Consider the following 23166-nt stretch of genomic DNA (forward strand, 5'->3'; position numbering starts at 1 on the left):
CTCCTGGGCTGAGGAGGCTGAGCTGGTTCCCTACCATCATGGCCAGCGAGGTGAGGACCCCCCGGGCCCTCTCTTCTGGGGCTGGCCTGGACTCGCTGGGGTCCGGGTGCAGCGGGGACCGTTCTCAGTAGAGACCAGGGGCTCTGGAGCAGCTTCTCCCTCCTGGCTCTGTGGGACTGCGGACAGACCAGCCAGAGATGGAAGACGCTCTCCTGCCCCTCCCCAAAGAGCACTGAACACCTGAAGGACTGAACGGAAAACTTTATTAGAAACGCTCCTCATTCATGGGTCAAGTTCACATTAATGTGGCGGAGGCAGTGCCGACTGGGACTCTGGTGTCCCACTGCTGTGACGACTTCCAGTTGCGAAGGAGTCTGGGTGCAGAGCATCCGAAACACACCAGAGATGCCGGACGGGGGCGGCAGCAGCAGCAGCCGGGCTCTGCGGGGGGACCAGGCTCCGGCCGGTGGAGAGCAGGACACTCTCGCGTCCACCCTCCGGTGGCAAGGCTGTCCCCGGGGCCCAGGTGGATAAATAAACAGCACGTCACACACACATTTGAAACAGGAAACAAACTTGTGGAATTCTCCTAAAGTGAAAAAATAATCCGCTCCTAGACGGCTTTGTGACAGCCAGGCTGCACCCGCACGGCCGCCGCCCAGAGGCGCTAGGGGCTCTGGGAGGGCTGCTCAGCCAGGACTGCATCAGACTTGGGTGTCACAATGCCTGTCCCCGTAAGCACCTGTAGGCCAAGGACGGTCCTCGACACATTCCCCTTCTCAAATGCAAACACAACTTAAAATCATCATCATCATCCAGGATGAACTGTCCCTGCGCGAATCAGAAGCATCTTCCCTGAACAGAGGGCCTGGGGAGCCAGCAGCTGCGCCTGGCGGGAAGGAGGGCGGACAGGGTGGGTCGACAGCCCAGAGGTAAGCAGGAGGCGTCTAAACATGGCTCTGTTCACTCGTCCACTCTGCTGTTGGGCATCCCTGGGGAACAGCCTCTCGAGGTGGCATCAAGTCCTAACATGGGGCGACAGTCCTGCTACCCTGGCCAGAAGCAGGCCGGGGGGCTGTGGGCAATGGCTACCTTCATCCTTCAGCCCTCCGAGCAATTCGCTCCCAGCACTGGCCGGTTTCCCGGGCGCTGTCCGCAGGGGACACAGCGGAAGTCTCCTGGCCCAAGGGTTCATTCACTCTCTTGAATAAGGAAGCGGCCCTGCGATCAACACCGGGGCCGTGTCCTGGTGTCCCGGCCGTGGCCGGCCCAGCCGCTTCCAGGGCGGTGTCTGGTGGGAGCTGTTCCCGGGCAGCAGATCCCGTGGGCAACGGGCATCTCACTTCCAGAGCCGTCAGGTCCTGGCCTTCCGAGGTGGGTGTCCTGGGAACCGGGGAGACCCCTCCTGCGGGCCGGGTGACTGACGGCCGGTCAGGCGGCCCGCGCTGGGTCACTGGTACTGCAGGTAGTTCTTGAGCGACTGCGGCAGCGGCAGGGAGCCGATGTCCTGCAGGCGCTGGCGGCCCAGGGCGGCGCGCACGGATCTCCGGCACAGGTCCATGAGCGGCAAGGGCTCGGCTGCAACGAGAGGGAGCGGTCAGTGTCCCGAGAGGGAGAGGTCAGTGTCCCGGCCTCGCGCCCCGCTCCGCCCGCCCGCCCGCCCGCTGGCCCACAGCTGGAGGCCGGCGTCCTGTGGAGCCAACGCCAACCAGCCGGTAGAATAGAGAACGGTGGCATCGGTGCATCGGGGTGGCTAGGACATTAAAGAAAGAAGGAAAAAAAAAAAAAAAAAAAAAAGGAGGAAGAAAGGAAAGAAGACGGCCCTGCGGGGATGAGCAGTTTCATGAAAGCGTCTCTGTGTAGAAAGGGCCCCTCGGCGCAGGCCAGGAGCAAAAAAGGCCCTGGGCGGGTCCTGAGCCGGGCTTCCTCTTAGAAGCTGGTGGGCTGTGGGCCACCGGGCACACCTGAGGCCCAGCTGCTCTGTTGGCCGGGCAGGGGCATCGCCGGAGACCCCGTCTCAAAAATTAAAAATAAATAAATAAATAAATAAGACAGATTTCCCCTATAGCTGCCTGTGCATCTCCTCATTTTCCTCCAACAACTAGTTCTGGAAAAATGAGTACATTCAAATCCAGAAGCCATGGAACCTCTGGACAGAAGGCAGTTAACCAAGCTGAGGGTCACGGCACCCACGGGACTCAGCTCTTGCTCTCTCAGGCCCTCTGATTGGCCTGGGATGGAGAGATGACTGAGACAGGGCTGCCCCCAAGCGAAGGCGGGCTCCGGGTCTGGGATTTAAATAGTTGAGTGATTTTAATAGAGGGCAATATACGCGATAATTCTTAAATGCACAGGGCAGAAACTGGGCAGTTCCTGTATGGAGGCAATTTCTGCTGGAAACTTCAAAGAAAGGACATCTGAATGGGGTTTTGAAGGGTGGATAGGAGTTTGGAGCAGGTGGAGGTGGAAGGTGTTGTGGGCAGAGAACAGGGCAGGCTGGGAGGCTGTGGGGACAGCAATGGTGCTAAACAGCAGGGACAGGCTGGACACGGAGGGAAGGGGGTCAAGGCACCTGCATCTCCTGTGGCTTCCACGGGCCTCTTTCCCTGACCCCCAAGAACATGCGGGAGGCCTGAACCTGCGTGTTAACAGTTTTGGTAACAGAGTAAGTGATATTTAAAAAGCACTCTAGGGAGGAGTTCAGGGTAAGTAGTGAATACAGACACAAGAGTTGTCCTGGGAATGATACCAGGAGGGGCAGGAACGTGGTTGAGGGCTGTCATTTACGAGAGCTGCAGAGGTCAGAGCAGAGCCATCAGGACTGAGGTGGGACTTGGCGCAGCCACAGAAGCCACGCAGTTGGCTATGTCCAGCCCCCGTCCAGCTCTCCTTGACTGGAGCCGAGCACCCGAGTCCCAGAGGCTTCCAACACTTGCCACTTCCATATCTTTTTTCTCTCTTTTTGCAGTACTGGGAGTTAAACCCAGTGAAACTCTACCATTGAGCCATGTCCCCAGTCCTTTTTATTTTTTGAGACAGGGTCTCGCTTAGTTGCTGGGGACCTTAATTGTTGAGGCTGGCCTTGAACTTTCGATCCTCCTGCCTCAGCCTCCCGAGGGGCCAGGATTACAGGCCTGCACCACCATGCCCAGCCTTATCTTCTTTTGCTCCTCATATGAAATGAGATTAGTCAGGGGACCTGGTCATGCCCTCTTTTCAGACCCAGAGGCCCACTGCTCACCCCAGCCACAGGGTCAGTGCCCAGGCCCACACTTGACCCCTCAGTGGGACCATCACCATCTCTCCTCCAGCAACACCGTGGTCCCCTGTCTCCCCACCTGGCTCCAGTCCAAATTCTGCAATGCCCCCCTGCCAATCAAGCCCCTGTGGGCCCCGGGTCCTGCCGTCTTGCCAGTGGCTGATCCTCCCCGCTGCAAGTCCCACGATCTCCTTTCAGTTCCTGCAGCCCCAGTGTCTGCCACCTGTGCTGCTGGATTTGGGGGATATAAGAAAACCAGCCAGTACTTATTTAATGAGCAGCTACTTCTTACCAGGCAACATGAGGGAGGAAAAATACTTGTAGTTGCCTTTACTGAAAGCTTATCACATGACCAGGCACTTTACTAAGCTCCTTATTTGCATCAACTCACGCACATGTATGTATCAAACTCATCACCATAACCCTTGGGGCAGGAACTATTATTCCCATTTTAAGAAGGATGAAGCAGAAACAGAGAGTGAGCCACTAAGGATGCACAGCCAGGAGTAGAACCCAGACAACTGGAAGCTGTAACTTGTGTTATTTCTTAACTGCATTTATTGAGCACCTGTTCTGTCCCCACTGCTATGCTGGGTTCATCTCACGGAAGTTTCAAAACAACCCTCTGAGGTTAATGTGACTAGTTCATTCCTGCTTTAAAGAGGAGGAAACAGGCAGGCTCAGAGAGGTCGGGACGCTTGTCCAGAGCCACACAGCCTGCACTTGGCGTGGCATGCCAGGCAATTACAGAAGGAGGCCTGGAGGCCAGAATGGAGGAGGGTGGGTCACCCGCCTCCTGGGCTCCTGGCAGACGGTGCCGGCTCCAGCCTCTCACCGTCCAGCTCTGGCCACTCCCCAGCCCTCCGCGGCCCACCTGTCTTGAGTCACAGGATAGTGCCAGGTCAGTGGCGGCAGGTCTGCTGTCCCTCCCAGCGGGATGCAGATGGGACCTGCGCGTCCTCACCTGCCGGGACACCAGCCAGCCTGGCGGGGCCTGTGAGAACACGGGGAGCCCCGGGAACCCCATGCCCCGTGGAGGGAGGAGGCGCCCGCCCGCGGCTTGGGGCAGGGGTCCCTGGGGACAGCGCGGGGCCTAACAGACGTCCCGAGCCCTCGCTGCCTGGGGACGGCCTCGCCCTGGTGGGTGAGGTGAGCGCCCGGCAGCGACATCCGGGGGCTGGGAATCTGCTTCCACCCCGCTCTGGTGGGCCGCGTCCTTCTCGTCTGTAAGATGGGACGGCGACACCCCCACCCGCCACTGTGACTCAGGCCTTAAAAAGGGCCGTGACGTCCTCACTGCATCCCGAGAACGCTGGGGGCCTGGTCCTGAGGAGCCGGCGCTCTGCTCTCTGAGGACCGCCCGAGCCCGACGGCCGTCTGGTCCTGTGCGAATATCACGGCCTTCACGCCACAGGTCCCTCGGTGACCCCAGGTCTCCTCCATCTGCCACCACTGACCCCGCGCACGCCCTGGGTCAGGACTTCCAAGGACTCTGTTCTACCACCCACAAAATGGGCCGGACATCCTGCGGCTGTGATGTCCAGGTTGGTGACGGAAGCGGGTCTCGGCACAGGCCTACTCTGTCTCGGACCCTCTGAGCCTTCTGCCTGCAGTGGGGACAGCTGCCCTCACCCCGTTTATATCTTGGAAACAGATCAACCTTTTTAGGGTCAATCTGTGAAATTCCTCTGCAGTAAGTTTAGACAAAAAGCAGATGGGAAAGGGTTGAGTGACAGCTCTGGAATCTGGACTCAGCAGACCTGGGCACTGTCTCTGTGTTTTTAGGAAAAGAAACGCACACCCGCCAGCACCCAAACACTGCGTACCAGAAACGGTGTTCTCCTCTTAGCCACAGACTGTGGTTTCCTACCTGAAGAGTCAGAGTTGCTCCCGAGCCTCTGGGCCCCCTGTCATGCTGCTCCTTTTGCCTAGAACGCCCTTCCCTGTACTTCCTGCCAGGAGTAGGCCGCGTCCTGCAGGACTCAAATCAACATTGCACTTCCTCCCCCCGCGACTTGGTTCCTCTGTCCTCTGGGCCCAGTGTCCATCCACTTGGTTAATCATGCAAATGGACAAGTGTATCATTATCTGCAATGATGCTACTTCTAAAATCTGGTGTCCCTGGTCCAGCTGGCCCTGTCGTGGCCAGCAGAGACTCTGCTCACCTCCAGAGAGCATTTGGAAAGTGAGAGCCTTCCCTTGACAAGCTGCGCCGTTCCTCCAGCAGAGAGGATTATGGGTCCAGCCCGACACAGCCACGCCTTGGCATGAACCCAGCGCCAGCGAGCTGGAGAAAGCCGCCGGGTGTTCCGATCAGCGGGGCAGCCTGGGCCCCGCACCTGTCCTCTCTCCGGAATGACCGGGAAGGGCGCATGTGCGAAACCGCTAGGAAACAGGAAGGGCGCTGGGCAGGCTAACGGCTGGGTGGGTCCAGGGAGGCAGGAAGCAGGTGGGACGGGACGGTGGAGCGACCGGCTGGGAACCCGGAGCCTGTGCACCACGGCGGGCCCGGCCCACACTCCGGGAGCCCAGGGAGGCTCGAGGCCCACAGGGCAGACGGGGGATCCTGAGGAACGGTAACCCAACGCGGGGGCACCCGTGTTCTGGTCTCAGCCCCAGCTGAAGGCTGAACCGGCTCCGTTTGAGGTGGGCAGCCTTTGTGGAGGACACGCTCCGTGTGGAGGTCCGTGTGGAGGTCCGTGTGGAGGTCCAGCAGAGGCTCAATGGAGCGTGTGCAAAGGGAGCGTGTGCAAACCTTCACAGCAGAGGTGGGAGCTACTGATGGGCAAGGAAAGGCACCTCTACCTAGAGGAAGAACCTGAGGGTCTAGCCCGCCCACCAGCTCCCTGTCTGGGAACCCGAAGACTCGCAGCCCCGCAGGCAGAGGAGAGCCTCGCTGCTGCGGAGCACACGGAGGCCGCTTGTCCCCATGGGCTCAGTGGCTCTGAAAAGCCACCACTCGCCTGGTCTGAACGCTCCTCAAGGAGGAGCCCCAGCAAAATGGAAAAGGAGGCCAAGCCACCCATGGCGCACACTTCCAGGGGAGGAGAGGAAAGGGGCCACTGGGCGCGGAGGGCGAATGGAGTGGCGGGAGGCTCCCTGAGATCTGGAGGCGGGGAGAACGTCCTTCAGAGCTGTCCCTGCAGGGGCCATCACAGCGCCAAGGCCCGGCGCTCGGCCTCCCTGCCTCTACCCGCCCGGTCTTCCCCACCCATCTTCCTTCCTCCGTGCTCGGGAGCGGCCGCCGCGCGCACAGGGATCCGACCCGGCTTCTCCGAGTCTCCCTCCACCTCTGCGGTCACTGAGCCCGCTCCTCTCCCAGGACACCACTGCCCTCCCGCCTTCCCTGGGCCCGACCTCCTTGCCCAGCCTCGCCCACAGCTCTCACCCGCCGTCTGCTTGTGACGAGTCACCTCTGTGGCACCCCACCTGGCTCGGTCCCCTCCTTGCTCCTGGCTGCCGCCATCTTCTAACTTCTGGGCTCAGTGGCCAGGGCGCTGGCTGGCCTGGCCTCCTGGACCCCTGTCCACCACACCTGCCGTCCCCAGTGACGAATGCTTGGCAGGATGACTGTCATCGCCCAGGTCCCGTCCTGACCGTCACCCTGGGGGACCCTCTCCCACGCTGAGTCCCACTCAGGACAGACGTGGCCTCGCTCCCTGAGCCTGTTGGGCAGCTGAGCGGAAGATGGCAGAGCAGCAGGAGCCTGGGGCCCAGCTGGCCCACGCGGAGCGGCCTCGCCCTCCTCCTCCTGCCCGAGGGACAAACAGCCTGGCGTGACAGCTCGGGTGCCTTTCCCAGGTGACGTTTGGCAGGACGGAACCACGTTTGGCCCTGGCTTTGGCTGCACCCGGTCAGATCAGGTCTGACAGAAGCAGCGCAGGTGAAGAGGTGACCGGGAAGGCGAGTGAGGCCCGGGAGACCCCGGGCTGTGGCCCCGGAGTGTCCAGTGGGCCAGGTGGGCACGGGCGGGGCAGGCTGGCCCCGACCTGCCCTTAGTACCACAGGCGAGGCCGGCTGCTCCACCAGGTGAGACCCACCTCAGCCGCCGTTCACGACCCTGCTGTCGGGGGCACCAGGGCTCCGCCACCCCGCGCCTCACCTGGGGCCTCCTGTCCCCAGGCGCTCTCCGCCTCTCTGGCCGGGATCCCAGCACGGCAGGGGCTGCCCGTCCTCCACTGGCTCTGCTGCACAACCCAGTCCTGCTGGAGCCAGAGGAGCGCTGACCAACCCCGCCCAGCTGGTGCTGGGCACGGGGGTTCTCTGCTGGTCTGTGGCCTCAGCCCCCGCCGGGCCTTCCCAGTCTCCAAGGGGACACGGCTGGAGAGTCTGTGCGTGTGAGCAGGGTGGAGTCCCATCCCGGCCTCGCCTCGCCTGTCTCGGAGCCGAAGTGGAAGAGCAGCTGAGCTCAGGCTCGCCCCACACAAGGCCAAAGCCGGCTCAGCTGCAAACCCGACATTCCTCGACAAGACGTCTTTAAAGACCCTTTTCGCAGATGGGGAATCGAACATGGAGAACATCCCTGTTTCAGTTAGGGCCTCTCCAGAGGGTCTGGAGGGATTCCAGAGGCCCAGTGCCTTTGTAGACGCTGGGGATAAAATCAGGTCCAACTGCTCAACTAGCCCATTTGTGATGCTATAACAAAGTGCTTGAGACTCGGTAATTTATGAACAACAATAGTTCTGGAGGCTGGAAGTTCGCCATCAAGGGGCCAGCAGGTTCACCTCGGGTGGAGGCCTGGTCTCTGCCTCCCGGGAGGCCCTTCGTTGCTCATCCTCACATGGCAGAAGGTGGAGGAGCAAATGGTGGCCAGCTACTTCCCACAAGTCCTTCTGTAAGGGCACCTGACTCACTTCCCAGGGCCCCACTTCTTGAATTTGGGAGGGGGCACGGGCGTTCAGACCACAGCAACGCACACATTCACCAAGCTTCTGCTTACTAACTTGCTGCTACGGCTGGACTTTTAATGTCCCCCAAAAGCCACGTGCTGAAGGCCTGGTTCCCAGCTGATGGTGCCGTGGGTGGTGGTGGCACCTTTAGGAGGTGGGACTGAGGAGAAGCATATTAGGTCTTCAGGGTTGTGCCCTTGAGGTGGACCTGGGGGCCTCATTCCCAGCCTCTCTTACGTTCCTGGCTGCCATGAGGCCAGCAGACCTCCTTTACCACACGCTCCCTGTCATGATGTTCTGACTCACTACAGGGCCCCAAAGCAGTGTGACCGAGCAAACATGGACTTGAACCTCTGAACCATGAGCCCAAACCAACCTTTCCATCTTACAAGTTGACTTTGTCAGGTATTTTATCACAGTGACGGAAAGCTGTCTAATACGTTTGCAGGACCTGAGCAGGGAGCTGGGCACACAGAGCCTCATGGGGCTCAGGCAGGTGGAGAGACCTAAGTAACTGGGGGTAGTTGAGGGGGGCTGTGATTAGGAGAACAAATTTTGAGGGGAGCTGGGAGAGCCAGGGAGAAGGCACCTAACCCAGCCTGGGGTGTCCAGGATGGACCTGGAGGAGGCTGAAGCTAGAGGAAGTTTTAGAGGATGAATTGGCCCTACCACAGGGTGAAAAGGATGCTTATTGGTTTCGAAGGCACATCCCTAAGAGGTATTTAAAAATTCTCTTTTGTATAATATTGGAAAAAATTCGGAGTTTTCCCAAGTGATACTTTGAGGAAACAATAACAAATTGGTGGAGAAAATCTGGTTTGTTGAAACAGAAAAGTGAGTTTCCCCAGCTTCCTGGGAGCAGGGGCTGTACCTCGGGTATCTTAGCCAGGCGTCTTGCCGGGGTGTTCAGCAGACAAATCCACACTGGTGATACTGTGTGCGTCACCCATGTCCCTGGGAAGGCGGGGGCGGCAGGGGTACTCGGTAGGGTCTGGGAGGGACCCACGGAGGAGCTGGAGGTCACGAGAGTCCAGTGATTCCCCCAAGGCCATCCAGCCTGGTACGGGCTAGGTATGAGGCGTCCCCAGAAGCGCGCGTGCGAGGGTGCAAGGATGCTCGGAGGTGACGTGACTGGGTGAGGACAGCCTCGACCCAATCGGCGAATGAACCCCGACAGGGGTTACCTGGGTGGCAGCTGCGGGGGCCCTGACCCTCGGGACCTTCCTTTTCCTCTAGCATGCGTCTTTCATCCCGTCCTGGGACTCAGGTCCCCCAACAGGATTTATTTTTTTGAAAAAAGAGGCCAACAACCCTGTGGTGCGACCTGATGCCTGTGAGCAGCCAGCCGTTCCCCTGAGGAGGCCGAGGTGACAGCTGCGCTCTGCGGAGACCTCTTCTGGGGGGCCCATCCCAGCATGGAGACAGCAGAGCCCCCCACACACCAGGCTGTCACCAGGGTGAGGGGCCTGGGAGAGGCGAGGAGCCGGAGGCCCCAGTGCTGGGCCTCGCTCTGCCCGGCGGCCACCCATCTGTGCACCGGCAGGGCGGGTGGAACTCGGGTCCTGTCCCCGAGTGGCAAGCTCACCTCACTGGCCACCACGGAGGCTGGCAGATTCCAGGCGGCGGTGTGGACGCGGTGGGCGCGCCGTGGGAGTTTGCTGCCGTTGTCAGCGGCTCTCTCTGGGCCTATGGAGGAAGGTCCTCTGGCAGATGAATGGGCAGGTGGTGTCCCCACACCGCTCACCCGTGGGATGCGGGGAGTGAGCCTGAAACCCGGGCTGGGGATTGAAGGAAAGCAGGGGCAGGGAGGATGGGCCTGCGGGCGTTTGGGGCTTCCGTGTCTGTGGACCTGGACTGGGAGGGGAGGCTTCCATTCTGACGGCTGCCCTGTTCTGTCCTCAGGATTGAGGCTGGGGCTGTCCGGAGCCCTGGGCTTTGGGAATGAGTTTGGCTGGTACCTGGGCCATGAGATGAAGGCCACGTCTCAGGCAAAGGGAGGCAGGGAGGTGGAGGCAGAGGTGATCTGGCCTCAGGGGTCAGGGTTAGAGGCCCTGCTCCACCCGGAGCCCTGCAAGAGTCCTCCCCTCTCTGAGGTGCTCCCTCCTGTCTGAGGCCACGGAACCACCCTCTACGCATCTGGTCAGTTCTAACACAGGCTGGCTCGCTTTCTCACAGCAAACCCTGGAGACCCCTCCCCCATCTTGGGGTGCATTTGGTGGGTGGCGAGGAAGGAACCAGAGCCCCCTTCGAGGCCTTCTCGGCGACACCGTCCTGGTGGATGCACGAGGGAGAAGCAGAGAAGGAGGAAACTCGCCTGAAAAGTCACTTGAGGAGAAAAAGAAAGAAAAATGCAGTTTTGCTCAAGTGCTCGCCAGAGACGCCCCTGTGGAAGTCAGAGCGCTCGGTTCTTGAAAGGACGATATTCTGCACAGGCACCTTTGTAGACTCTCCTCTTCTGGTTTCACTCTGATCAGAGGGAAGTGGCCTGACGTGCCCGTGGACACTGTCAGAACCAAGATGGAGTCGCTTCTGTCAAGCCCTCGCCAGAAATAAACAAACGCAGCGAGGAGGGCACCAAGGCGGGTCTTCCCGGCGCGCCTCCCAACGGCACTGCTCCCGAGACCGCCATAGCCACCTGTGCGGAGGCCACGCTCCTTCCCAGAGAGCTGCCAGGACGTGCCCAGCAATGGCACCCTCGGCTGACCCTGTATTGCTGCTTCGCAGGGTCTTAAGTGTCCTCCTTTCACACTCAGAGGCCCTGCACTGACCTCCCTGAAGAGGCCCACCGTTCAGAGGCCCACCAGATCCTGCTGCAACGCCCTGAGGTTCCAGAGAAGCACCGCCATCCTCGGAGTCTCTCCCGATATCTTCTCAGGTGGACGTCCCTCAGTTCCACATCTACTGAGCTCCTGCTCTTACACAAGGTGGGGCCATTCTCTGCCCAGCTCTGGTCTGGGATGCTCATCGACCCTGCCCAGCGGTCAGTGGGCCAGCAGCCCTGGCCCCGACTGGGACCTGAGATGCAGGATACTGGGCCCCACCCAGCCCTACTGCACCAGAACCAGCATTTTGACAGGACCCAGTGATCCCGATACGCTGGTCCACAGGCCCGGTCCATGGGGTGCCTTACAGACACCCCGCTGTGCTGTGAGTGGGACCGAGTCCCCTCCTTCCTCCAAGGGACCCCTGTCCTTGGGCCACGCCAAGACCTTCAGACACATTCCTAGTGTCCTTCCTCTGCCCCTAAGTCAGACCCTTCTGAGTCCTTCCAATTTCTGACCCTCCGGGTGTGGTCTCGGTTCCTGTCTGTCTTCCTGACTCCAGAATGAAGAGCAGCCTCGGGTCTCCCTGCCTTCCCTGTACTGTCACCCCATGGCACCTCCCCGGCAAGGGCCATCGGCTTCTGTCATCACCACAGTGGACTGAACCCCAGGATTTGGGGGATGAACCCAGTTTGAAATATTCTGCCCAGCTGCCAGAACTCATTGTCCTGCTTTGGGGTTCGGGAAATAGGGTCTCCCTACCCCGAGCCTTCCCCAGTGCTGGGCCACCCTGGACTGCTGTGGAACCCTCTCCCTGTGATGGTGTCCGTGTCCCATGGGCAGTGGGCTCCCAGCCCTTAGCACTCTGCTGCGGATACCGTGGCTGCGACATCAATCGAAGCCTAGAGTCTGGGGGAGAGGGGGCAGCTGAAGAGCGCCCCCATCTCTACAGAGGACAGCCCAGCTCCTCTAAGGCAGGCAATGAATTAAAAAAAAAAAAAAAAGTAGTCCTTTCATTCTGCCCTAAATTAGCGGAAGGTCCCTCCATCAGGGTCGCCAGCACAGAATGAATAACAGGCTGGGCAGCTCCAGGTCTGGCAGAGGGATGCTCCTGCTCAGCTGCAAAATCACCCCAAATCAACTGAATTCAACTTGAAGCTGTCCCCAGGGAGCTGCATGATGGCTGGACACCCTGGCCTTGGACAAGGACAACCCTGTCACCTGGGGAGTGTGGAGCAGGGGTGGCAGGCACCCTGCACAAGGATCTCCCCAGCCTCCCGTTTCCTGTGCCACTGCAGCCCTGGAACCATGGCTGTCCCTGCAGATACTGAAAGAAACACATTCCCGGGGCCCAGGCGGGGGCAGACAGTGCGTGCAGACAAGCTGGCGCTGGATCCGCCCGGACGGGCCAGGGTCCTCAGGGAAGGGGCTCCCATCCCCAGGTGCACCCTTTCCAAAGAACGAGGAGCAAGGGCAGCAGGGTGTGCCTCTAGCAATGCACCCGGGGTGGGGCTGGTGCAAGAGGCTATGAATCGGGTCAGCTGAGAACGCCAGGCGTTGCTGAAGCGCACTAGGCGGAACCCCTGGAAGAAACAGAGCAAAGAAAAGGAAGCCAGTGCAGGGGAGGGGCGCAGAGGGGCTGCGGGGCATTCAGAGACGCTCCCTCCGCTACAAAGGGGTAGATAAAAAACAGGCCAGTTAGAGAGAAAGCGGGCCCCGCCTGGGACCAAGGGCGACCGGGTGTGGTGACTCGGGGTCAAGTTCAACCCAGTCCTGTGCATCAGGAGGGAGAGAGCGGGGAGTGAAGAGGAAGCTAGGAGCCAACTCCAGCCAACCGAGTGTCGCAGTGGGGAATCATGGAGTCGCCCTGGCCTGCCTGGACTCGGCCCTGCCTGGGAGAAGGAACGCCGGGACAGGAGCCAGCCCAGACCTGGAGTCGAAGACCCGGAGTCCAGCTCTGGCTTTTCAGGGTGTGCTGCTTCCTCTGGGAAACGGGGAGCACTGGGAAGCTGGTGAGGGGCAGGGCAAGGTGCCCGGCAAAGGCCCTGGCCTTGGTGGACAATCAGCCAGTGACAGAGCAGGTAGTGTCCTTGGGGACAAAGTGGGAAAAGAGGCAGCAAGTGTAGAGACCGAGGACCAGACGCCAGCCAGGACGCCTCCGTGCTGCCCACCACAGGATTCCAACCAGGGTTCTGGGCGTGGCGCGCAGCCTCAGCCGCAGCGCAGCGGGGCTCGTCCAGCTCCCGGACCCGGCTCCAGCCCCACCCACCAGCCGGTTCTACTTTCCAGGACCTTCCTTTGTGGCTTCTCAACAGAAGCAGAACCACTGGGAGAACTTGAGGGCCAACATATCCCCAGCGTCCACTTGGGGGCTCTTACTGGATTCTTCAGCTGAACTTTTGGCAATGATAATAATAGGGACAGTTGTAGCAAGGACTTAGCGCTGCCCATGTCACGAGCTGTTCCAAGCCCTTCATATATCTCACGCGTTTGGTCCTCACAACCACCATTATGGATGCCTAGTTACTGGAGGCAACAGATACACAGAGAGGTTAAGTCACTGGCTCAAGGCCACAGTGGAGTGAGGAAAATGGGCTTGGGGCTCGGGCAGTGTGGTTAGGAGGCACTCTCTGCTGCCAACTCCTCTGGAGACGGCAGGGTGGGGGTGGGGGGCAGTCACCACAAGGGGAACCTTTCCAGCAGCCCCATGGGTTCTGCGAGTCAGTCTCAGTGGTCTCTGCCCCTGCCCCTCGGCCCTGCTCCACGTGGGAGTGCTCCTGGTTTCCTGTGCAGTGGAGACCCCTAAAGGGACTGGAGGGGGACCCCTGGCACCAGCCACAGGTGTGAGCCTGAGTGACCCAGAGAGAGTACAGGATCTTGCTGAGTGAGGACAGCTACTCATGGGTCCAGTTGCTACCTGGGATTTGGACTCTGGGAGGGGGTCTTCCTCCCAACCCCTGGGCCTGACCATCTGAAGCACCACCCTGAGCCCCCTTCCTGAAGCAGCCTGGGCTCTGCTCCCCACAACCTCTGAAGCCAGCTGGCACCGCTGACTTGGGTTGTCCAGCAGACAGCCAAAGTCAGGCGGGCTTCCTTCCCATTGGGGAATGTCGCATGCTGGCCTCCTGCTGATCGGTGTGATCCCCAGGGCTTAATATGAAGGCCTTCTCTGGATTTATTGTGTTTATTTGACCTTTCCAAGTGTGAGCTCAGAAAGAGGCCCAGAGGAGATGGCAGAAGCTTGTTTTTATTAAGTAAAGCAAAACTGATGAGTAACCTGAATTTTTGGACAGTCTCCACCTGCTTTTCCCACCCAGCTCCCTCCCTCTCTCCTTTGGTCAAAGGATGCAGTTAGACTGGAGAGGAACCAGCGTTTGTGGGCGAGCTCCAGAAGAGGAAAACCAGGTCCACTAAAGCGTGGGGGGCGATGAGATCTGGGAATAAATATCTCCAGTGTGGGAACAGCCATGATGCAGAACCACAGCTGGCAGATGTGGCCACTCTGGCTACTTCCACTTCTTGGGATTCTTTGTTTTAGCAACTGTTTGAAAGTCAAATGGCCGGTGCAGGAATGAAAGCCAGCGCAAGTGGCACAAACACGGTCGCGTCTGAGACCAGAGGCTGCCAAGCACGCGGCCGGCAGGTAGCCTCAGTGAAGGCTGGGGAGCCAGGCAGACCCAATGCACGCATGGGACCCTCACTCGGCTCCTGGCAGGGGCGTGGGCCCGGGTCGCCAGATTTCCTGCTCCTCCGAAAAGGCTAGCCATGCCGATTCTGTATGTGGCACTGGGTTTGGCATGACCCAGGCAACCCTGAGCTGACACCGTGGCTCTGCTGCAGAGCGAAGCTCATCGGCCACCCTTATTGGATGTTGGCACCGCCATGCCCGATCCCCGGCGGCCAGCCCTGCCCCAGGTGCCTAGTGATGTGGGGAGCCGGGAGTTTATGGCTCTCCTCTGTGGGGAGCAGGTCCAGCTCTGTGGTAACCAGGTGACAGCACGGCACAGCACGGGAACCCCCTCTTCTCTCTCTGTGGTGTCTCCCTCTGGACTCTAAGCCCAAGACACCCGCTTTTCCTGGCATGCAGTGAGTCAGGTGAGCGTTAGCGACTGTTGACTGCAGACCACCTGGGTGTTAGGGGGCGCGGCAGGGTCACCAGACTAGCGGCAGTGCCAACACCACCAATCCTGCAGCCGGCCCGGTTTCCTTGTGCAGGTGTCTGTGCCAAGCACCTCGCCAACCGTGGTTCCTTCAGTCCTCGCAGAGCCGTGAGGGCCTGGCCACTGTGGCCCTCACTGCAGAGGAGGAGACTCAGGAACAGAGAGGGCACGAGATTCCCAGGGTCACCCAGACCGCGCAGAGTCCTTGGGCTCTGGTTCCGTGCCTCACGGGACACTGTTCGACGCCCGGAACACCTGAATGCTTACACCTGTGCTTCTGTGAGCCCAATCCTCTTATTTCTTATTTTACTTCAGACAGGGGAAAGCAGACATCAGAGGTTTATGGACAAAAATTACCAGCAGAGAAAAAAGACAAAGAAAATGAACTTTTTTTTTTCTTTTTGCCTGTGTGAATCGGAAAAAGGTAGAATACCTTATTTCAGGTGGTGCAGAGCCAGTTCCCCAGAGGAACGCGGACTGAGGCTCTCCTCCACCCTGGATAACAGCAGTGGTCCCCAGCCCAGGAGTGGTGACCCTTGCTGACCTTCAGCGTACCCTCCCCTGGGCCCGCCCTCCCACGGGGTTCTGCAGCGAGGAATGCCCTCCTCGGCCACTCTGGGGACCCGGGGAGCAGTTCTGGCACCCCTGAGACCCGGGTGGGGTCACTGACGGGTGGCGCGGGAGGCGGAGGGAAGACCACAGGTAAGGGCGCAGGCTCCTGGGGTGAGCGACAGCAGGCCCAGCACCAGCTCAGCCACAACTCAGGACAGAGCGTCCAGGGCAGCCAGCTTCTCTAGAGGGCCCGCCGCCCAGGCGCCGGCAACAGGCCCTCATCCCTTCCCTCACAGAAGAGGGGAAGAGGACGGGGCGTCCCAGGGAGGTCGTGACCTGCCTGTGGCGCCTGGAGCGGGTGAGCGGTCAAGGTCACCGGCAGTCCCAGCCCGCCCCTGGGCCACCCTGGCCACTCTGGGCCCTACGTTCCACCCGGGGAAGCTGGTCTCCCTTCCGAGGCGTGGACCCCTTTTGCCCAGTGACAGGGTCACACAAGCCGGAGCTGTTAGGCAGACAGAGGGAAGCTGCTGCGGTGGGCGACCTCCGCTCCCACGGTGGGGCAGGGCTCTGAGGTCTTCCAAGGAGCCCCGTTCTGGAAGCTAATGATGTGACAAACCGCAGACTCGCCGTGGAAAGGGCTCGCGCTTTGGGTTTAAGTATAATAAATGTGAGAATGCAGTGCTCACGCGGACAGGGCGCTTTGTCTTCTCCAAGGACCTTCACAGACACCCCATTTGCTGTCTGAGTGAATCGTTCCAAAAACACACTCAAGGATTAATGATGCCCTAAAGAACCGCTGCGTCCTACGACAGAATACCCAGGACACTGGGGGAGCCGCTGACTGCTGCTCTGGCAGACCACAGCGTTCCCACGCTCTCCTTGCTGGGAGTTTAGCATTACGCGGTATGCAGTCACAGGGCCTGCCTGGTCAGTCCAACCTGGGGGCCGGGAACAACCAGGTAGCAAGCACTCACCGCACACCTGGCTCTGTGCTCAGGATTTTTGACACACCATCTCTCCTAATCCCCTCACCTCCCAGGGAGGAGCTACAGGTCCCTTGTCCCTTTTCCAGACAAATCAAGTTCAGGGTTGAGAAATGAGGTTGCTTATGCTGTGCACTGCATAACATCCCCCGCGGCTGGGGCAGTGCCTGCAAACGCATTCATGTTCTCCAGTGAAACCTATGAATATTCACAGAGTGAACCGAGGAATTACTATAAATAACCTCACACCAGTTCAGGTTGAGTCCTGCTGTCAAATGAGTTGGCCCCAAACTTAGGAATAAAATTGTGGTTTTCAGAACAGAGTCCAGAGCTAGGATCTTCATTTTATGGGTCAGTGTGACTCTGAGAGGTTCAGTGACTTGCCTAACTAGGGTCATGGCTCCCGCACACTGGGGATAGGAATCCAAACCAAAGACCTGACTTTAGGGCCCATGTCCACAGCCACTCTGCACATGGGAAAAAGCAGGTTTCCCAGGGAAAAGAGCCGAGAGTTCAAATCCCTGCTCTGCCCCATAGGAACTATGAGATCCCAAAGAACTTCACCTCGAGACCACCTGGTTCTGTGGAAGTCATTAAGATTGTTCTCAGCTCTTGCCCTCCAGGGACATGATGAGTTTATGCTTCTCTACTCACCTGAAGTTAGATGTGGTCATGAAATGTCAGTCAGTGTGTCACTGCCGGCTGGAAGCTTTCAAAGCCAGTTAGCAAGTTTTGCCTCCTTCTCTTTTTCCATTAGTGACCCTTAGGGGCTGCTCCTCCAGCCCTGGACCTGAAGTGAGGGTACAAAGCTGGAGGAACAGATCCTCTAGCTGACCAGCAAAGGGCACACAAAGGGGGAGAAAACCAGGCTTTGAAGTCAGTGAGATTTGGAGGCGTCTGTTACTGCAGCAAGACCTGGCCTAGCCTGACTGATACAGGTTCCTTCTCTATAAGACAAGTTGTGCAGAGACTGATCGAGATGGAACAATAAAGTTCTCTGACATTGATTGGCAATGGATGTCTTTGATTCTCCCATTCGCAGCATCAACTTCCCCAACTGTAAGAAACGGGGGTAATGGCTAACTTGCTGTTTTAATTAGTGAAACTGTGTGTTAACCATGAGGTATTAGTGGGAAGAATTTTCTAAGTGTGTACAAAAATAAGGATGTGTACTTATGTATTGTCATGTGCATCCCTCTGACTGCGACAGGGAATCTAGGGAGAGCTGGTAGGAGTTTCAGGACAGAATCCAGCCCCTTTTTGGGAACAGTCAGCCTCCTGAGGACTCCGGAGTCCTAAAGGAAGTGACAGCTGCGGAACGATACATATTTCCCAAGGCCGGCTGCAAAGGGCCACTAGTGCTGGAGTGATCAGGGGCCAGGTACGCTGCTGACAGCTGCTGAGCCCAGAGGAGGCGCAGACTCCCCCTCAGGCCGACAGATGGCGGGCGCGAGGCCTCCCTGATGAAGATGCGCGGTTGCCAGGGGACTTGCATTAGACCCCACTTAGCAACACCGATTAGGAGCTATAAATAGCACCTGGGCTCTCTCCCAGGCCATAAAGCACACCTCCCTGCCTGCTCCTGGCCTTCAGCCTGCCTCGCTTCATTGGGACTCAAAATAAAATACCTGGAAGGCCCAGTTCTGACGGAAGGCCTTTGTTGCCATAGTGACCAGTCACTGGGCCCAGGCTTGACATGGGGCTGCTGAGCCAGAGGAGGGAGGTCGAGGCAGAGGAGGAGGAGCGAACAGGGATGGGGTTACTGCGGAAGGCTGAGATCACACACGGAGGGCCACCCGGTGCATTGGCCTGCTTCCGGTCATGGCTGCAAAAAATGGCAGCTCGTCATCACCTGTTTCCACCCACGGTCTCTACGTGCGGACCCTGAGGCGAGGAGGTGGGCCTGGCTGTCCCAGGGTGGGTACGAGAGGCGGAGATCTGAGTCCTGGCTTGGTCCCTGAACAGGCCAGCTGGCGACCTGGGCCTGCTCCCACCTTCTCTGGACCTTCTACCGTAAGACAACACAGTCTCTCCCACGGCCACCGAGGAGCTGCAGGACGAGGCCTCTGAGCCCCGCCATCAGGCAAGGAGGAGGCAGAGCCGTCCTGTGCTGAGTCACCTCCATGGTGCAGGAGAACAGGAAGCGGGTGCCCATGGGGCCGGGGGCTGCTGCCTGTGGCCTTGGTGGCCTCTGGGGAAGGTGCCGGGGACAGGGACGGGGGGAGACTTATCACTGTCAGGTTTTAATCAAACCATACGCATGTATCTCAAGAGAGAAAATCTAGATTTAAAATATATTCTGGGCACCAAAAGACCCCAGTTTTAAGGAATACATAAATGTCCAGTTGGACCCGTGGGGCCCCCTTCACGAACTGGTCTCTTTGATGACCACCGGCTCTCTTGCATCCATCTTGAACTTCTGGTCAGGTCCTGAACTCTGCTGTGTGTTTTAAAGCCTGAGGCAGAGGTGGGAGGAAGCACCCAGGGAGGAGGGAGAGGAGGGTGGGGGAGGGCGAGGGAGGAGCCTCTGCTCCGCGGTCCCCTCCCCTGCTAAGCCCTGTAGCCTCAGGTAATGGCCACTTTAAACCTCAGCTCCAACGCCCCCTCTGGGCCTGCCTGCCCAGTGCCTTGCCTGGGCCATGCGCCTATCATCTTCTCCCCCTGCACCCCCGCCACCCCCAGAGCCCCTTCCTAAGGCTCAGCTTGCTGGACCACCAGTATCTGGCGGCTGCCCCCATCAGCTAGGGGCTGCTGGGGGCAGGAGTGCTGCTCGGCACAGGCCTCTGCCTGAGGGATCATACCCACAGAGCATCTATCCTGGGGAGACCCTTGCTGGTCATGGAGACCCTGCCTCAAACTGCACCCCCTTGGCCTCATTTGAACGCTGGGCAAGGTACTTTTTAACCGTAGCTTGAGCAGAGTGCTTGGCTAGGGAGGGAGCCCTCAGCCAGGGGCATCTCAGCAGATGCGCTGGACACTGCACGCCAGCTCCGCGCGTCTGCCTGGCTGTGGAGACGGATCTTGTGGCTTGCTCAGGAATAGGTGTCACCTGGGTACTTGGGAATCCTGTGGAAACCCAGGGGCAGGAGCTGCCATGCAGAGGGTCCTGAGCTCTGCTGTGTGGCCTCAACAAGACCCTGACCCTTGCTGGTCCCCATCCACCGCACCGGAGGCTTAGACCAGAATCTCTAAGACCTTGCCCACTCTACCTGGAGTTTTAAATATTAGCCCAAGCAAGGAGGAAGTGAGAGAAGCCACTAAAGACGGACAAACGGAAATCTCCACAGGAACCTCAGAGACCAGGAGAAGGGAGGTGGGGATGTCCCACTGGTTCCAGGATGACAGGGTGACATCCACATGTAAGACGCACTTCCTCGGGGAACCCAGAAGGCCTCCAGGCCTGAGTGGAGGTCAGCCCTGACATGTGTCTCCGCCCCCACTGTCCCGACTGATGGACGGCAGTGTGGGGGGGCCAGGGTTCAGGTCGCGCCCAGTCCCCTCACTGCTCCTGAAGGAGCATTTCCGGGGAGTGGAGGGACACGTCCAGGGCAGCCTTGGGTTTCACTCTGGTCTATGTGAAAGATGAATCTTGATGTCCTTCCCCTGCTAACCCTTCCTTAGTCACTCATGGACTTCCGAGGGGCTGGCCTCCGGCATCCTGGCACCTCTCCTGTAGATCTGGAGATCCCCTCCGGGAGTCTGTTCTGGAGACCGACATGCCCCGCCTCTGCTCCAGGGCTGAGCCAATCAGCAAACTCTAATCCAGTGGCCCCAGGAGTTGGTTCAGGGGTGGGCGTGTGAACCAAGCAGGGCCAATCAAAATGCATCCCAAGACTGGCCCGGGCAATGCTGGTCCAGACGGTCTGGTTCCTGATGGATAGGTAGGAGGGCACACGTGGTGGCCCCAGAAGCTCCTTTAAGTCATTTTGGGTCTTTGATACCAACCAGGGGGCCTGTAAGAGATGTGTGGAGGACAGACGCAGGAAGGCACTCTGTGGGAGGGGCATCTGGGGATCACGTGAAAATACAGCGCGTGATTGCGAGTAGGTTGAGGGTAGGAGGCCTACAGCCCCAGAAGACACCTCACTAACAGAAGGGAAGAAGAGCGATCGGGGAGTGGAGAGGGAACAGCCTGATCCTGGCACTGCTGCCCCAGGAGCAAGATCTGCCCCAAGACTCTTGGGGCATCAAAACACACTCGTGCCCTGTGTTGACTCAGGGCAGTCTGGGTCAGGTTTTCTGCTCCTTACAGGAGAATACCACTAATGAACCACCCCGCGGGCCAGCCCACTCCAGACCTGGAGCTTGATTTCTTGGACTAGGATCACAGACAATCCTAAGGGAGACACCTACCGTGTGGTGGAGGATCTCTGCTCTGGTGAAGAACGGCACAGGGTGAGCAGTGACCTAACAGACTGGAGACGGAGATGGTCTCCAAGGGGGCGAGAGAGAACCCAGCGTGGGCTGTACCGGGCCACCGGAGACGGGGCCAAGGCCACACTTGGAAGAGAAAGTGCAGCTTTTATGGAAGGGTCTGAGAGTTCTGGAAAGTCCTCCTTACCCAACACCACTTCCCCTTCTGGTGCCTCAAAACCCACCCCAGCATGTTCCTCAGGTTCAACGCACCACCGAGAGGAACTGTGAGGGAAGGTCCAGGTTAGAAGGGAGTTTCCAGGAAGACCGGGTCAAACGGGGGCTGCACAACCAAGCACCTGCGGCTCAGGGGGCTGAAGTGCTGACTCAGAGCTGCCGGGGCCGTCCAGAGCACAGTGACTAGGACCCCGGGTCTCACTTCCAACTCGGAGTCCCTTCCACCCGCCAGCGGCTGATGTCCAGTTGTCTTTGCTCTAGGGATTCGTATTTCATGCTATGCACAAGCAAAGCCACCAGGTGGCGACATAGAGTCACCTCCTGAAGCGGGGAACTCTGACCTTCATGGATTTGCTTTAATGAAAATGTATCTTTATTTTATCCCCAAAGGTCATTAGCACATAGAACTGTGATCAGTTAGCCGATAACTTCAAAGATTATAATCAGGGTTACATACATGGTCTCTTCTTGCCTCTTCTAACCTTGCCAACTAATGACAAGACTTTGAAGTCAGACTGGCCTGGTGCTGAAACCCAGCTCTGCCAGTTATTAGCTGTGTTTTTGAGAAGTCATTCCTCTTTGGCCTCCAATTACCCATCTGCAACAACAGGCTCAGTACTACCCTGAACAGGGCTGTCGTGAAGGAGAAGTTCATCGTGTCCTCAGGTTTAGCATATACTAGGTGTTCAATAAATCCTGGCTGAATGAATGAACGGGGTACCTCGAGAAACACTTGGCATAGCACAGCAAGTGCTCAATAAATGACAGTTATGGCTGGAGGTAAAAGGGAAGCCCACCTACCAATGAAATCGTAGGCCATGGGCAGGAAGAAAGGGGGCTTTGTGGGAATGTGGGAACTCACTGGGAGGCCAGGAATCACCTCGTCTGGGGGCGGCCGCTGACGCACTGTGCGTTTCGGTTGCCTTTCAGCCTCAGCGCGGGACATCCCCTCCCCACCACGCATCTCAGCTCTGAACCCCCCAGGTCTGCCCTGCCTTGCGCCCAAGTTCACAGAAACGTTCCCACTCAGGCTTTTCAGGGGTGGCGCGGCCCAAGCAGGCCCTGGCGGCCTGGAGGTGGCGCCCCAAGGGACTCGCCCGGGTCTGGCCGCGCAGGCGCAGGGACCCATCCCCTGGGCTGTCAATCCGCAGATGGCGTGGACGGCGCCACGCCCCTTCCAGAGCGGGGATCCTGCGCCTGCCCCTCCCCCAGGCCTGGCCAGGGGCACAGAAATCCACCTAAAAAGGCGCCTTGGTTCCCCTGGAGCCGCTTGACTCCAGCGGCGCGGGTTATGTGAGGCTTTATTTTCCCAGCCTGGACGGGCAGAGCTCGCACCTCATAAAGCCACGGGGAAAATACTTGGCGGGTTTCGTAAACCGGGGCCACAAAGGCTCGCTTGTGAGGGGCGGCCGGGCGGCCTGCGCTGGCTCCCAGGATGTCCCGCGGGCCCTGCCCGGGTCTGGGCCGCGGGATCCGCAGACACCACCGCTGGCCGGCCACCGGCCACCTGCAGCAGGCCACCGGGCCTGGCAGCCTCTCTGCCCTGCCAGGCCGTCTTCTCCACAGACGTCCAGCTGCCCAACAACAGCAGGCCTGGGCTGCAAGAGGGGTCCTTGGGGGCTGCCTGGGGGCCTCAGAGAAGCTTCTGGTCGGGGGGCAGCCACTCAGGAGGGGTCTGCAGCGGTCCGGGTCACAGTCTGGCCTCAGCAGGCTCCTCAAGGAACCCACCCACAAACCTCTCCTGCCAAACGCACTTTCTACCCGACCCCAGGAACTGTCCCTGCAGCATTCACCCCTGCTGTCTCCCCTGCCACTGTGCACAGTCCACTCCTGCCCTGTCCCTGCGTGAGGACCTTCCCCTGTGATTCCGACCCCCAGGGACCCTTCCCATCCACACAGAGGGCACTCACGGCCGGCACCCCTCGTTAGATCATTAAGCAGACCTTCTGGGTTGGGGGGCCTTATTATTTA

General features: G+C 59.1%; 1 protein-coding gene across 1 annotated transcript in view; it reads right to left on the reverse strand.

Moving 5' to 3' along the window:
* Positions 1 to 254: 254 nt before the first annotated feature.
* Spsb4 (splA/ryanodine receptor domain and SOCS box containing 4) overlaps positions 255 to 23166 on the reverse strand; it is a 71645-nt gene continuing 48733 nt past the window's right edge. Inside the window, exon 3 of the mRNA XM_047564421.1 lies at positions 255 to 1578. Coding sequence (XP_047420377.1) covers positions 1451 to 1578 — 128 coding nt within the window. The 3' untranslated portion in view covers positions 255 to 1450. The remainder of the gene's footprint in view (positions 1579 to 23166) is intronic.

The sequence above is a fragment of the Sciurus carolinensis genome, chromosome 9, assembly GCF_902686445.1.
Source record: "Sciurus carolinensis chromosome 9, mSciCar1.2, whole genome shotgun sequence".
NCBI lineage: Eukaryota > Metazoa > Chordata > Mammalia > Rodentia > Sciuridae > Sciurus > Sciurus carolinensis.